The sequence below is a fragment of the Sarcophilus harrisii genome, chromosome 3, assembly GCF_902635505.1.
Source record: "Sarcophilus harrisii chromosome 3, mSarHar1.11, whole genome shotgun sequence".
Lineage (NCBI taxonomy): Eukaryota > Metazoa > Chordata > Mammalia > Dasyuromorphia > Dasyuridae > Sarcophilus > Sarcophilus harrisii.
The window spans coordinates 304,497,331-304,514,617 of record NC_045428.1 but is presented as its reverse complement, the minus strand read 5'-3'; the positions used below and the strand labels follow the sequence as shown (position 1 = coordinate 304,514,617).

The 17,287-nt window shown below is 35.9% G+C and overlaps 1 protein-coding gene across 1 annotated transcript in view; it reads right to left on the bottom strand.

Annotated features, from left to right (window-relative positions):
* Nucleotides 1-16,251, bottom strand: part of LOC100928016 (protein mono-ADP-ribosyltransferase PARP14) — a gene marked incomplete at its 3' end in the record, with an annotated part of 33,947 nt that extends 17,696 nt beyond the window's left edge. Inside the window, 3 exon segments of the mRNA XM_031961289.1 lie at nucleotides 62-95; nucleotides 2,122-2,252; nucleotides 15,639-16,251. Coding sequence (XP_031817149.1) covers nucleotides 62-95; nucleotides 2,122-2,252; nucleotides 15,639-15,828 — 355 coding nt within the window.
* Between the last annotated feature and the right edge of the window lie 1,036 nt (nucleotides 16,252-17,287).

The window sequence follows — 17,287 nt, the reverse complement described above, 5'->3', positions numbered from 1 at the left end:
TAATGAGGAAAAAAATTTATTTGTTGTATGTACAGCAGACTCATTCAAGTTGAAATGTTACCTTGTTCTTGTGCTCTGCCTTTGGTTGTAGATTCCTAAAGGCCAAAAACAAACAAACAAATAAACAAAAACAATAAAAACAAATCATATATTAAGGAAAATTCCTTTACACTGAAAAGCACATCTGGGATCAGCCTAGAGTACCAGAGGAAATAAATATATTCAATACTGTAGCTATTTGAAATCAATAAATTTATAATGTAAGACAAAAATCCAATGTTTTGTCATATCTAATTTTCCTATAATTGTATTTGTCCTTTTTTGTTAGATTTATCTGTATCTAAGAGGACTAAGTTGACATTCTCTAACATTATAATTTTACTTTCCATTTTTCTTTAGAATCCATTTAACTTTCTTTTAGTATTTAAATTCTATGACAGTTGGTAAAATGTTTTTAATGTTGGTACTAATTTTCTTTAGTACCTTTCAGCAAAAGTTTGTAATCTATTTTAATTAGATCTATTTTTGCTGTTGCTTTATCAAGATGATTACTACCTCTTAATTTTTTTCTAACTTCAATTAAACTGTGATAGATTCCATTTCAGCCTCTTATTTTAAATCTGTGTGTACCTTTCTGTTTCAAGTGTGTTTCTTGTAAACCACTTACTGTTGAATTCTGGTTTCCAATCAATTTTGTTGTCCTCTTTTATTTGATAGGTTAGTTTATTCTATTCACATTCACAATTAGAATTATTCATTGTGTATTTCTTCTTTATTCTCTGATACTTTTTCTTCTCCATTTCCCACCTGTTCTTAAAGAGTTTTTTGTTTCTGATTAATCCTTTTCTCAACCTATTCTTATTCTTATTCCTTTCCTTCTCCTTCACCTAACTTCTTTCCTTTTTATTTGCCTGTTGGGTAGAATATATTTCTGTACTGAATTGTTTGTGTATTATGTGTATTCTTCCCTCCTTAAACCAGTTCTGATCAGAATGAAGTTCATTCCACCCTTCTTATTAGGTAGACTCTTACTTTTGGTTTGGTCATTTCAATCATATCTGTTTGGGATTTTTTTTTTTAGCAAAGATATTGGCAGGGCTTGCCATTTCCCTCTCCAAATAATTTTATAGATAAGAAACTGAGGTAAACAGAGTTAATGACTTGTCTAGGGTCATACAGATAAATAGTGTCTGAGGCCAGATTTGAACTCAGGAAGATGAGCTTCCTGACTCCAAGCCTAGTCTCTACTCTGCCACCCAACTGCTCTTTGACTCCTACTTTCATACTCCATTTATGTTAGGCTTTAGTCTGGTGTATTTACTAGATCTTTATAAAAGAGGTAGGTTGAGGGAACAAGGTTGTATTTCCTTCTGTACTCAGTGATCTTGGCTATCATGGGAATTTGTTTTGTTTTTACTTTTACAAAGATCTTGTTTTCCTTTTATAATGAAGAAGAGAAGGAAGAGAAAAATAATTTTTTGTCAATTGAAAAAATAGAAATACAATTTTAAAAATTGAATTCAACTGAATTTCCAATAGACAGTGTTCCATATATATTCTAGGTTTGAAATTTATAAAATTCATCACTTTCTTCCCTTTCTCCAACTATATTTATTCAACCCTGAGGCTCCTTCAGTTCGACAAGCATTTATTAGACATCTCTTTTGTGTGAGGCAATGCTCTAGATCCTTGGCATAATGTTCCTACCCTCAAACATATTCTACTGGGAGGATAAAGGAGAAGTAAAGAAATACAAAATGCATACAAAATAATTATAAGAGATGAGGACAACTAATAACTGGGCAGAGAAGAGTGGGAATCAGGAGCAGTCTGGTCTATGAGGTAACCCCTGACCTAAGCATTGAAGGAAGATAAAGATTCTTGGAGGCTGAGTATCAAGGAATGTGCTAGTCTTAGTTTTCAATTCCCTTGTTCTGGGTTCTTTACCCAGAGTAAAGTGCTTACAATAAGCGCTTGCTTTTTTCAACATGGGCAAGAATACGTACTTCTCTCTTTCATACATTTTTCCTGCTTCCAGGGAGCATCTTTCTCCTGAACTCTGCCCTGAATATAAGAAAAAATACCCAGTTTCCTTATTGATCATATATAAAGTATATTTACTTCTGTTGAGATTTGTTCTTCATTGTCTTCATCCTCATCCTTTGCTGTAGGCAATCTGACAGTGAGCTTCAACTTTTCTTCTCCTGGCAATTCTAACTCATGATTTTCTCTCTCCAAAACTCGTTGCCTTGCTGAAAAACATGGAAAAAACCAAGATCGTGATGTGGTAATATTCTTTTTTTAAATAGTATTTTATGACCTAAAACTATGTTATAAAGCAACAGTCATCAAAACCATTTAGTACTGGCTAAGAAACAGAGTGGTTGATCAGTGAAACAGATTAGATACACATGACACAACAATCAATAACTATAGTAATCTAGTATTTGATAACCCCCTAAACTTTAGCTTCTGGGATAAGAACTCACCATTTCACAAAGATTGCCAGGGAAAATGGAAAGTAATATGCCACAAACTCAGAATAGATCTACATCTCACACCCATATCAAAATAAAGTCAAAATGGGTACATGATTTGGGTGTAAAGGGTGGTACCATAATTAAATTAGGAAAGGAAGGGATAATTTACTTATCAAATCTTTGGAGAAGGGGTGAATTTATAACCAAAGAAGAACTAGAGAACATTATAAAATACAAAATGATAACTTTGATAACATTAAATTAAAAAGGGGTTATATAAACAAAATCAAGACAAATAAGATTAAAAGGGAAATACAACACTGGGAAAAACTTTTTACAGCCAATGTTTCTTATAAAAATCTCATTTCTAAAATATATAAAGAACTGTGTCAAATTTATAAAAATACAAGTCATTCCTTAATTGATAAATGGTCAAAGAATATGAACAGATAATTTTCAGATGATGAAATTAAAGCCATCTACAGTCATATGAAAAAATGCTCTAAATCACTATTGATTAGAAAAATTCAAATTAAAATAACTCTGAGGTTTCAGATTGGCTAAGATGACAGAAAAAGATAATGACAAGTGTTGGAAGGGATGTGAGAAAACTGGGACACTAATGTATTTTGGTAGAGTTGTAAAATGATCCAGCCATTCTGGAGAGCAATTTGGAACTTTGCTGAAAGGGCTATCAAACCATGTATATCTTTTTGACTTATCAGTGCCATTACTGGGTCTGAATCACAAGAAAATCATAAAGGAGAGAAAAGTACCCACATGTGAAAAAATGTTTGTAGCAATTCCTTTTGTGGTAGTAAAGAATTGGAAAATGAGTAGATGCTTATCAATTGGGGAATGGCTGAATAAGTTGTGGTATATAATGGTAATGGATTATTGTTATTCTATGAAAAATGATGTTCAAGATGATTTTAGAAAGGCCTGGAAAGATTTACATAAACTGATGCTGAGTGAAACCAGCAGAACCAGCAATTCATTGTACACAATAACAGCAAAACTGTATAATGATCAACTATGAAAGACTTGGTTCTTTACAGTGTTTCAGTGATCCAAGACAATCCCAATAAACTTTGGATAAAAAACGTCATTAGTATCCAGAAAGAGAATTGTGGAGATTGAATGTTGTATTCATTTATTTTTTCTGCTTTTTTCTCTCTCATGGTTTTTCCATTTTGTTATGATTTTTTTCTCCCAACATGATTCATAAAAAATGTGTATTTAAAAAAATATACATGTATAACCAGAAAAATAAAACAATCAAATTTTTAAATGGTATTTTATTTTTCCAAATATATGCAAAGGTAGTTTTCAATATTCATCTTTTCAAAATCTTGTGTTCCAAATTTTTCTCCCCCCAAGCAACCCAATATAGGTTAAACACATGCAATTCTTCTAAACATATTTCCATATTTATAATGAAACACAAGAAAAATCAGATCAAAAGGGAAAAAATAAGAAAAAAATCAAGCAAATAAACAACAACAACAAAGGTAAAAATACCATACTTTGATCCACATTCAGTCTCCATAGTTCTCTCCCTGCATGTGGATGGCACTTTCCATCACAAGTTTATTGGAATTGCCTTGTATCATCTCATTGTTGAAAAGAGCCAAGTCCATTATGTGGTAATCTTTAAAAAGTAAAAAGGTTACATTGTTTTTAAGCCCTATTTTTCTTGATATCTTTTGCTTCTCCATCAGTTATATTTCCAAACATTCCTCTTCCCTTATCCAGTGAAATGTGCTTTATAACAATGAATAAAAAATAAAGAGGAGGGAAAAGTAGTTGACAAAATCATGTCATATGCAATATTCTATACTCATTGTCTACTTTAAAGAAAGGGAAAAGGTGTGTTTTCTCAATTCTTCTCCAACCAACTAAAAGATCTATACTTTTTAAACTCAAAAAGTTTATAACTAGCCACATACTTTAATAATTATAATAATGATAGCTGACATAGATGTAGCACTTACTATGTGGCAAACTCTGTGCTAAGCACTTTACAATTATTGTCTCATTTGATCCTCATAACAACCCTAGAAAGTAGGTGCTATTATCATGTCTATTTTACAAATGAGGAAACAGAAGCAAGCAATGATTTAAAAGTCACATAATTAATAATATTATATATTGTACATATATTATATATTATATATGATAATAATAAATAATAAATAAATATCTGAGTCTGATTCTTAGCTTCTCCTGACTCTTAACACAGCATTTTGAGCATGTCACTGTTAAAAAAAGAAAGTCTTCAAATATACCAAAATATTTAGACTTTTTGTGGCAGTAAAGAACTGAAAATAAAGTAGATGCCCATTGAGGAATGACTAAACAAACTGTGGTATATGAATTAATGGATTATTACAGAGAAGCATGAAAAGACATATGAACAGAGACGAAGTGAAGTAAACAGAGTAAGACATATACACAATGACTACAACATTGTAAAGTGGAAAGAACAACCACCACAAAAATTGCAAATGAATGTAGCAAACAGAAGGAATCAGCAGAGCAGATTTGAAAGTAACATGTTGAATTTATAAATTATATTTATATAATTTATATTTTTATAATACATATATTTACATATTTATAAAATTATTATTAAAAAGAAAGAGTAGCTCTACATATTAGAGTTTCAAAGTTTCATGTGACAGAGAACAAGCTGGGCCCCAAAGAAAAGATATCAGAAGACAATCTTTATCTGTTCCTTTACAGTGGTGTAGGGTGGAGATGAAGGTGTGAAGGTTCTATAAATGTGGACCACTGCATATATTGTCAAATCTTTAGACATGCTGGTCAATTTTGCTAACATTTTCTTTTATTCCTCTTGTTATTTTTTCCCTTTAAAAAGGTCTTTGTTATATAGACAGCTTTCTGAGAGGGAGCTAGATAAAAGGGAAAATAGAAACAATGTAACAACAAAAGAAGAAGCTTTTTTTGCACTTAATCATATTTTATTTTTTCCCAATTACATGCTAAAACCGTCTTTAACATTTATTTTTGTAAGATTTTGAGTTCCAAATTTTTCTTCCTCTTTCTCTTCCCCTTAGCCTCACGAAAGCAGCAAGGATTATATATATATATATATATATATATATGTGTGTGTGTGTGTGTGTTATACATGTATAATTATGTTAAACATATTTCCATATTAGTCATATTGTGAAAGAAAAATAAGAAGAAATGGGAAAAACCATGAGAAAAAAAAGCAACAAAATGTATACATGGATTAAACTATGATCCATAGTTTTTTTCTCTGGTATGAATAATATTTTCCATCATGTGTCTTTTAGAATTGTTTGGGATCCTGCATTAGATAACATGAACCTAGATGGAGATAGAAGTGTTTGAAGGGACAAGAGTTTGGGATCTTATTTTATAGAGTTTTGTGGAGGAACAAACTATCAGTTCCACATTGGAGTTAGTTCATTAACATATCCAGATTGTCTCAAATTTGTCAGTAAAATTTTAAATTCCATCCCAAAATTATTAGTAACATTTGGTATTCTCCTGATCTACCAGGGATGTCTGGAACTTTTCTGAGATCTACATATTATAGGACCAAAAGGCCCTGACAATGAAGCATAGGGGATACCCCTGATTCAGCACACAATAGGATGTGGTTTTTTTTTTTTTACTAATATGACACAATTTGCAAATTATGCTTTTTAAATCTTTAGGAAGGTTTATACATGACTTCTAGATCCCCCTTTGTCTGTTACTTCCTGTTAGTGCTACTTTATACTGACTTCTTATAAATTTACTTATTATACTGACTAGAAGTGGTGGTAGGGGGTCTTGGATCAGGTGGATTACGGGGAATCACAACAAGATATAAATTTAACACACTCAACAAAAAGATAAAATTGGTAATTTCATAACCTAAAAATAAAAAGATTTTTTTACCCAAACAATGCTTCTCAACATGCTTTTCACAAAGGCTATACCAACCTTCTGGAATCAAAACTTCAGCTCTATCTTGATTCCCTTCATAGTTTTCATCATTCCTCAGCAGCACCTCAAAACTACTATTAATTCTTCCATTCTTTTTTCCTTTCACCTTTGATCTCCCACTATAAAATGAATCTCCTTATTCTTCCAATCTCTTTTCTACCTTGCTCCATTCAATTATTTTCACTTTTTCTTTCATTTTCAGTTTCTCCCTATCTGTTGGCTTGTTTTCTTCTGCCAATAAATATGCTTTGTTTTGCCCTGTCCTAAAACAAACAAATAAAAAAACTTTCACATTGATTTTGTTATCCATTCAAGTGAGAATCTTCTCATTCTCCTTTTAACTATCAAACTTTTAGCATGAATAGGCTATGTTCCTCACTTCCATTTCTTTACACACTCACTTTTCAATGTGGTTTCCTACTGTACTAAAGTTGTTCTCCCTGGGGTTGCCATAACTTCTTTTTTAAAATATTATTTTTTCCAATTACATACAAGGATAGTTCTCAGGTTTCATTTTTTAATAAAATTTTTATTTCTCAGTTTTCTCCTTCCCTTCTTCCTTTCTCACCTTCCCAAGACATTAAGACAATTAAGACAAGTAATGCAAGTGCAATCATGTTAAACATCATTCCAATTAGTAATATTGTGAAAGAAGAAATTGAATAAAAGGGAAAAATGAAGAAAATATAAAAACTAAAAAGTGTTATAGTATGCTCTCTTCTCCCTACCCCTACATCCTCTCCTTTGGTGATCTTATCCATTCCTTGGCTTTGGGAAACTGAAGTAAACAGAACCTAAGTGACTTGCTCATAATCACACTGTCAATAAAAGTCTGAAGTAGAAATTTCCCAGAAACCTACTCTGCTTTTTAATTTTCATATTTCTTTTGATGGTACTCAAGCTTCCAGGCTCAAAAGCTCAAATGCATCAGTGACCCTTCCATCCTACATTCAATCAACTGTCAAATCAGTTGATCTTAACAACCCCGTTAGGGAAATACAATTATTGTCTTTATTAACAGATGTGAAAACTGAGGCAGACAGAAGCTAAGTGACATACTCATAGACATAATGTTAGTGTCTGTGGTAGAATTTGAACTCAGGTCTTCCTAACTCCAGGTCCTAACTCTATGTTTAGTGTCACCCACCACCTAGCTGCCATAAGTAAAAAGGAGTATATGAAATATAAGGCCTTGAATGCTGATATAAGTCATTTTTATTTTATCCCATAAACAAGGGAAAACCGAATCTCTAATCTCCTTATCCCAGGGTTGTCTCTAGGATCTGCTTTGACCTAAGCCTTAAGGATAGGAAGAATGGAGAAAGGGGAAGAAATATGTTATCACATAACACATTCTGAGTCCCTATTTACTTTTCACCTGTATCTACTAATTAACATTTTTAATCCTTCAAGATCCAACTTTTTTTGGTGTCATCTTTTCAGGAAAGTCCTTCCATCAGACACTCCCCTTCTCTCCAGCTAGGAGTAAAATCCCTTACGCCCAAGTCTCTTAACTTGGACTTTGGACCATTTTTTTTCCTTTTCAGTCCTGACCTGAGATTTTATTGGTGAAGGGTATTCCTCCTTCAAAGACATTCCCACTTCAAAAACAAATCAACACTTGTTTAGAGTGACTTAGAAAGGGACCCAGTGGCATTGAGAGATTAAGGCCCAGGACCACTGGCAGAATGTGTCAGAGGTATTCTCTCTAGCCATGTGTTCCTTGAACACTTTTGATCTTATTTTTGCTTTGTATTACAGTCATTTTCAGCAAGTGAGTGAGTCTATTAGAAAGATCTATAGTTAATATTATTGCTGGATGATTTCAATTACTTATTTTCTAGACTATCACTCTAGCCTTAAAAAGTTTCTGTGATTCCCACAGATCAAAACATAGGGAGTGTTTCCAGCTTCAGCCCCACTCAGGAGTAAATGTTGGAGCAGATGTAGAAATCACCCTCCAGGTGGAGGGAGGGAAAGGAAAAGTCAGAACAGAAGTGAGTGCAAGGGATAATGTTGTAAAAAATTACCCAGGCATATGTACTGTCAATAAAAAGTTATCAAAAAAAATAAAGCCATTGGATTGTCAAAAAAAAAAAAAAAAAGAAGAAAAAAAGAAATCTCCCTCCAGTGTCCAGTGAGCATTTATGTGTTGATATCATACCTGAACAGTGCTTGCAATTGCCCAACGAAACGACAGTTTCTTTTCCTAAAGAGTAGGACTGACTTTAAGGTCTTTAAGGATATTAAGTTCATAGATTTTGAATTAAAGATCGTCATGTAACCTAAATATTGAATAAATCACAAACAACTGATTTTTAAAAAGAAAGAGAAAGGGGCCTAGTGGTCACTAGTCCATCCCCTTTATTTTATAGATAAGACTGTGCTGTAGAGCGTGTAAGTAATTTGCTCAATGTCACAGTGGTTCTAAGGAGAAGTACAGTATTTAATCCAGGGCTCTTGACTCCAATTAGATTTGGGTTCTAATCTTGGCTCTGCCACTTAATTTATGTTGACAAATCACTTTCCTCTACAACACTTTATGATTATATTTTCTGTTTCAAATGCATCTCTCCATTGATGCATTGTTGGTGGAGTTGTGAACGAATCCAACCATTTTGGAGAATAGTTTGGAACTATGCTCAAAAAGTTATCAAACTGTGCATACCCTTTGATCCAGCAGTGTTACTACTGGGATTATATCCCAAAGAGATTATAAAGAAGGGAAAGGGACCTGTATGTGCACGAATGTTTGTGGCAGCCCTTTTTGTAGTGGCTAAAAACTGGAAACTGAATGGATGTCCATCAGTTGGAGAATAGCTGAATAAATTGTGGTATATGAATATTATGGAATATTACTGTTCTGTAAGAAATGACCAACAGGATAATTTCAGAAAGGCCTGGAGAGACTTACACGAACTGATGCTGAGTGAAATGAGCAGGACCAGGAGATCATTGTATACTTCTACAACAATACTAGATGATGACCAGTTCTGATGGATCAGGCCATCCTCAGCAACGAGATCAACCAAATCATTTCTAATGGAGCAGTAATGAACTGAACCAGCTATGCCCAGAAAAAGAACTCTGGGAGATGACTAAAAACCATTACATTGAATTCCCAATCCCTATATTTATGCCAACCTGCATTTTTTATTTCCTTCACAAGCTAATTGTACAATATTTCAGAGTCTGATTCTTTTTGTACAGCAAAATAACATTTTGGTCATGTATACTTATTGTGTATCTAATTTATATTTTAATATATTTAACATCTACTGGTCATCCTGCCATCTAGGGGAGGGGGTGGGGGGGTAAGAGGTGAAAAATTGGAACAAGAGGTTTGGCAATTGTTAATGCTGTAAAGTTACCCATGCATATATCCTGTAAATAAAAGGCTATTAAATAAAAAAATAAAAAAAAATCAAATGTGTCTCTCTACTCAATGACTAGTATGACTTTGCACTGGCTGTGGCCCATGAATAGAATGTTTTTCCTCCTCACCTCCACCTCCTGGGTCCCTTCTAAACTTGGCTCAGATGCCACCTTGTATAAAAGTCTTTTTCTGTCCATTTTCCATCCTGTTCTTCCTCTTCTTTTGTTCTTTCCATCTGAGATTACCTCCTATATACTCTGAAATACATAGCTGTGGTGAGCAGTGACCATGTTCTTGTCTTTCTTTGTTTACCCTGAATTTACCACAGTGCTTAGAGATAGCAAGAATTTAACAAATACTTGATGTCTGCCTTTTTCTCTTCTGGCCTCAATTTCTCTACATGTCAAATGGAAGAAGTTAGGTTAGATGGTCTCTAAGGGGTTCTCTTCATTTGTAACATCTGAGAAACTTATTCCACCTGTTGTGCCATGATTCTCTCTAACTGTCCTGACTCGGTTTCCCTGCACGAGTTTCCCTTATCTCAGTCTCCCTAACCATCTCCTTAGTCGTAAAAACCCACTCTAGTCCATTAAGACTGGGAACCGTTTACTCTAAGGTTATATATTACTAGCAAGATAAACAAGAGAGCAAAACCCCTGTCCTCAAGAATTTACAATATCCCTCTAAAATATTCCAAGATACTTGACTTTTTTATCTCTGGGTATTCAGATATCCTGTCTCTGGGCTTTTGGAATTTATGGCCTACCCCATCTCGCGTCTTTTCCACCTTCTTTGTCTCTAAAGAATATTTAAACTCCTGAGAAATACCCATTGAGCACTGGATAATTTGAGACGAGAGTCCGGTCCAGTCAATTATACTCTCCAATTAATAAACTATTAAAAACTCTCTAATCTCTCTCCTGTCTCAGTTTCTCCGGCATTACACACCCATTGCCTCATTTTGGCATGGACTCATCCCCTTTCCTGTATTAACCTTCCTCACTTACATTCCTCATGGTAAAAGAGGAGAAGGATCTTAGAGCAGCCCATCTGTGTTGGGAGCATGCACTCTCCTACTCCTGATCTCCAGAGACTCTGAAAGTAACACTGCAACTTCTTAAGCAACTTCTTGGGGGGATTGGGACCCCAGGGACCATCCAGCACCAGAAGGAAAGAATTTGATGCCTCCATCTTTTTCTCTAGCCCTGAACCTAATCTCTGACTTTAAAAGCTTTCTCTTTCATTTTCCTCCCAAAGTCCCTCCCTAGCTCTTCAGTTTTCACCCTGGGACTGTAAATAGTTCTCCTTTGACTAAGTATTCAACATCAGGAAGCATTCCACATGCCCTTGGTCAGCTTTCAACTTTCAGAAATTGTACTTTGAAATCCCTTCAATGCAAAACAGCAAACTGGAACTACCCTTACATTCCAGAGATGGTGTGAGCTGAATTAAATTTCCTTTTCCCCTAAAGATCTCTCTCTGGCTAGCTTTTTAAAAATTGCTTTCCCCTCTGTAATCCAAAACACCAACCCATTAAAGAAAGAATGAAAAAGGCATGAGGATAAAAAGGGCAATCAGTAAAAATCAGCTAACATATAAGTCAAGTCATAGTCCCTTCTCATGCCTCTCAATATGATCCTGTCTCTTCCTTCCCTTAAAAACTCTCTTTCTTGATCCAACTTCTAAAAGGCTTTACACAGTATCTGGCACATAGGAGATGCTTAATAAGGGCTCTTTGACAAAAAGCTTAATAGTTGCTGACACTGCTTCCTTTTTCTCTCCTTTTTCTTTCTTTTTTTCTTTCCTCTTATCTTTTCCCTCCTCTCAGTTCCTTTTTTCCTCTTTTTTTCTTTCTTCTTTTTTTTGTCTCTTCCTTCTTTCAAAACTATAGGTCCAGAAAATTGTTAGAACTCAGCTGACTCTAGTCATTTTCACGTAAGCCTCCTGTTTCAGTTTCCTTTTTCTACAAAATGACAAGTTGGAATTTCAGTGACTTCCAACATTCCTACTGTAGCAGTAAATCTGTGATCCCTTGACTTTCCTGAACTCAAGTTTCTCAGGAAGGGTCATAGCCAGCAATTTATGGTTCAAATTTTTACTACCTTAGGAAAAGAAATCTACAAAATAAGATTTTTCTATTTTATATTCTTTTGTTTTATTCTTCCTGAAAAATTCCACCTTTTCTCTGAATTACAGTGGGATTTATTATCACCTAAACCAAGAATAGGTGGATAAAGGGGGAGCAAGAAGCCAAGTGCTTTTGGAAGCTAAGTCTGGAACTAGTAGCAGCTATCCTTTGGGAAGTAAAGTTGTTAAAGATAAAAATTCTGATTAGGAAGTCAAAGTTCTATTGTGATGATAGATCTTCCTGGTCTATAAAATAGGCTTTCTGTCACACACATTCTTTTGCAAAGAAGATGTTTTCCACCTAAGTCCACGAAAGAAGGTGCTCTTGGGGAAGGTGAGGAGGGAAAGAGGATTCTCGTGGACCAGAAAGAAAGTTTCTGGATGTTATGACTAAAGGGGGCTATAAAAGAGGCATGTTGACTACAAAAACAAACAACTAAAAAAATCATTGAGTACCTGGGTAGAACTTTGAAATGTTTAATCTCTTCTTTATTACTTATTACTACTTATTGTTGGTACTCTAAATACTTAAATTTTTGTTTAATACTACCAGAATTAAAAAGATGGTAAGTCAGGCAGGTTGCTGCACATCAGAAAGACCTAAGTTTAAAACCTTCATCATATATTTCCTGCATAATTCTCTGCAAAAATGTCTCATTTGTAAAATGAGAATAATAAAAGCCCCATCTCACTTTTAATGTCAGATCTCTATTTGATCTTAAGTTAATTTGCTTATTTAATATTTTAAAGATATTCCTTTATTTCTTTTGTGTTCAGTTTTGTTAGCATATTACCATGTGAAGTAGGCCCTGGTTATTCTTTTTATTTCTTCTGATTTTTGTTGTGAGAATCAAAAGACATAGAACAGCTCTTTGAGAAACTTAAAAGGGGTTCTTTATGAAGCTTAGATTTAGTGACTGTGATGACTTTGGACTGCTAGAGAGTGCTGCAGACTACTATCTTGGAAGAAAAAGGATTTGTGCAGGCACTCTTGCCCTCAGCACCTACTCTCTCTCTCATTCTCTCTTAAACAAAGTTGTTTTGATTCCTTTTGTTTGTGTAGTACGGTCATTTCCACATGTCTTACACACACACACACACACACACACACACAGATTTGAAATGTCCCATATAACCAACACAATCCATTAAGCAAATCATCCATCTGAAAAGGCTTTCCACTCTCTCCTTTATTCCCCCCTACCCTGCACCAACAGGAGGGAGTGATTTATTCTGTATTCTTCTGCACCAAGATTGCTAATGAAAATAATTCAGAGGGCATCTTTCTAGTAATATTCTTTTCATTGCTATTAGTGATAGAACTAGTATCTGTAAAGTTCTCCCTCCCCCACCATGTAGGTTAGGTAGTTTTTTTTTTCCCCCCACAAAGGAAATTATGTTCAAGATTTGATTGCTCCAACACTAGGCTGCTTCTTTTACAAAAAGGACAGAAAATTATGCCCAAGATTTGATTGGCCCAAAAGAGCCAAGACTGAAGACACTTAGCTGTTGTGGCAGCTTCCTGATGGCCTCAAGCCATGTTGGTGATGTCTCAGTTCCTGTTTACCTCAGGGCATAACAAGGCTTGCCCACATACATTAGACCCTTTCAGACCAGACTGATGTCCCAAAACCCAATGACACTTCCTGGAATGATTAAGACATTTCATATAGAAATGAGAGAGTTTGATTTATCAGAGGGAAGTGTGATGTCCCTGTTGAATACCCTTATTATGTCTTGGCTGCATAAACCTCCTTCTGTTAACAGTTGAATGACATTGTGTATCTTTTTAAATTCCTGTATCACAGTGAAATTACCAGAGGATCCGCTCTGAATCAAATCCAGCCCATGACAGGAACACAACATCATTGACCCTGACACCAGGTTAAAGTTAAAGGAAAATGCAAATACAGATGGGATGAAGGCCAGATACTGCTGACACGTTCTGGCCAGTGTCCTTGTGATAGTACATGGATGGTCCTCTCAGTGGAACAGAAAGAAGGCCTCATTTGTAAAAGAGTGATGAGCTTGGGGGACAATGTGAGAGGTTGACAGAGCAAGAAAGGTCTACTATTTATTCCACATTATTCCAAAGTTATTGTTAACCAACATGGACCATCTAAATTGTCGGCATAAGAAAGATTAAAGTAAACTGGCCCAGAACTCACAGTGACTAGAGAAAGAACTCTTGTTCTTCCAGAGAAGTTCAATGAAAGGAGGAAATTGGCAGTCAGAATTACTAACAGCAGAAGTTAAAAAGTGAAATCCTTATGGAGGCAGGAACCAACAGACTTCAGATAGAAATCCAATTACTGTGGCCCCAAAATTCATTACATTTACATTCTATGGAAGGAAGGGGCCTTTTGACTCTTGGGTAAGCCCCTTGGACAATCTCTATGCAAGTCATTGTGGATCAAACAGTATCAGAGGTACTTTAAGGTAATTTACTTTAAGGTAAATTAAGAAACAAAGAATTTCTCAATAGTATCACCCCTTTCACTCTCAAATCCTATCCAGAAAATGAGTTGACTGGACCATCTGAATGGAATAAAAATCTTAACTTGTTTATGAAACTGAATAGTAAAGTTGTCTGGAAGTACTCCTTTATCATTAGATTCACCATTCCAGTATCCTGCTTTTTTCAGCATCCTGATATCAAATAGATAATTTCATTTACTTTAAAAGAAAGTTTATCATTCATAGCTCCCTAGGCCAATAAAGTTCTAGAATGTTTCTTAGTTTTATGTTTGCCTTGTCTCCTTGTGCTAGTTATGCACTTGGACACTGTATTGCTCAGAATATTAAAGTAGGGGTAATCAAAGATTATCTATTTTCATCTCTTCTACATCATCATCATTCATATCTGCAGCTTCACTAAACCTGCACTCCAGAAAGTGGCCTATATGAGGAACAAGGGATGGTAAAAAATCCTGAGAAAATACAGGGTCCAGTCCACTCAGTCAAAGTTTGGGGAATACATTGGATAGCAAGAACCCAGATGATCCAGACACAATCTTGCTCCCTCTCTCCCCTACCCACCCACCCAGACTCTAAAGAACAGCTTCATTAGCAGTCCCCCTTTCCACTGGAATGTTCAGTGAACGTCTTCCCAGAGAGAGTTGGTGGATCAAAGGATGGTATTGTTTGGAGGTTTCTGACTTTCTAAGCATAGAAGAAGGTGAAACCACACAAATCTGATGAATTTATACTGACCTGGTACAAAGAAGATGGATCCTTCACCTTCCTTGGTGGTAACCTTGAGTTCCGGAATGAAGAGGAGAGAGAACCCATATCCCATATCCAAGAACTGAGTTCCAATGTGGCCTCCGATAATTATAAATTATGGGGCCATGGGCAAGCTACTTAGCTTCTGCCTCAGTTTCCTCGATTGTAAAATGAGAATAATAATAGCACCTATCTCCCAAAGGATTTTTCAAGGATTAAATGAGATATTTGTAAGTTTAGCATAGTGCCTGGAACACAGTTGGATTTATATAAATGCGACCTATTTTCTATTATTAATCCAAGTCCTGTTTTCCAGTTGCTCTACTCCTGGTTTGGGTGAAGCTTCACTTTGGTGCCCTATCCAGGTTCACTCCATCTCCTCGCTGCTGCCTTCCCTCCTATGCTGGTCTCCGCCCTGCGACTCCCCCAAATCCCTTTCGCCTCACCTTGTTTTTCCAGAAATTCTACCCAGAAAGTGCCTTCTGTGGGGCCGGCTTTGACCGTGCACTCGCCTCCCCCGGATTTGCGCGGACTCTGGAAATACTTTTGCAGTTTCTTCTCCAGTCTGGAACAACTCTCAGACACCCGGACCAGAACTCGGTACGGTGGGCTGTGGGCAGCGCAGTCCGTGGCCATGAAGGCAGGTTCGGGACTCGTGAGCAGAGGAACCGGTGCTGTAAAATCAGTTCAGGAACTTAGAGTAGCTGGGGAGCAGAGAAGGTTCAGGCAAGGGAAGAGTCTTAACTCCTTCCTAGAGCCTTAACCCAACTCGCCCCTTCCCCCTTCCGCCCTCCTCAGAGATAACTTGCGAACTTTCAGTTTCATTTCCCCAGAAGCTGCTTTCTTATTCCCACTTTCGCTATCCATTTATTTGGCGGTTCCAGACGATCCTATTTCAGGTAAGCAAAGGCTATATTGGCAGGAGGGGGAAAAGATTCTCCAGGACCCCACAAACATCTTCTCGGGAGTACGAACTCATCTTTTAGACCCCTTCTCTTTACATTTCGGCTAATAAGAGAGCGCTTGTTTTCCGGATTTTGTTTTAGGGAAGAGGATTTACATATAAAACTGTCAAATTTCCAGAAAACTTTTTTTCTAAAAAAAAAAAAAAAAAAGACAGCGCGTTTTTATTAGTAGAATAATATCGTTTTGAATTCAGCTAGAGCTTTACAAATCCAGCCGGGACACCTTTCTGCCCCCAAACTTTATAGGTTTTCATAGGTTTATATCTAGAATAGACTTAGAAATCAACTAAGTTAACGTCCTGATATTAAAAACGAGGGAAATGAGAAGTTGACTCAGGAAGATCCCACTGGGAAGGCAATAAACATTTATATGGAACTGAACAGGCACTGTGCTAAGTGCTTAACAAATATCTCATTTGATTCTCAAAACCCTTTTGAGGTAGGAGCTGTTATCCCATTTTGCAGCTGAGGAAACTGAAGGAAACAGAATCCAAATGTCTTGCTTAGGGTCACACAGTTAATGTCTGAGACTGAATTTGAATTCAGGTCTTCTGACACCAGACTCCGTTCTCTGTCCACTGCACCACCTAGCTACCTGAGGAACTGAGCTGGAATTTTCAAATCTAGGCCACTGGATTTCAGTCAGTACAATCTATCTAGTCCTTTCCTACTTGTTGCCACTCTCTCTCCAGGGCTTTTGACCAAGTATCCTAAGTTTTTTCAAGGGATAAAGTCTAGGAACAAATGAGGTTTTACTTCTGTGAGTGTTTAATTCTGTTCCTTGGAGATCTATTCGAGGAGAGAAATCTATCCATGGAGTCTCAGTTTAAAAAAAAAAACAAACCAAACAAACAAAACAAAAATAAAGCAAAAAGAAACCCAAAGAAAAATCTTCTTTCTGTGAAAAATATCACTATTGTGTAACAGTCAGCAACTATGTTTTGCTTTTGAGGGGTTGCTGGATGGCTGGTGGGCAGAGAACTGGACTTGGAGTCAGGATTACTCATCTTCCTAAGTTCAAACAGTCAAGTTAAATAGACACTTGTACCTGTGTGATCCTTAACCTTATCCTATCTTAACCTTAACCTATCTGCCTCAGTTTCCTTATCTGTAAGATGAGCTGGAGAAGG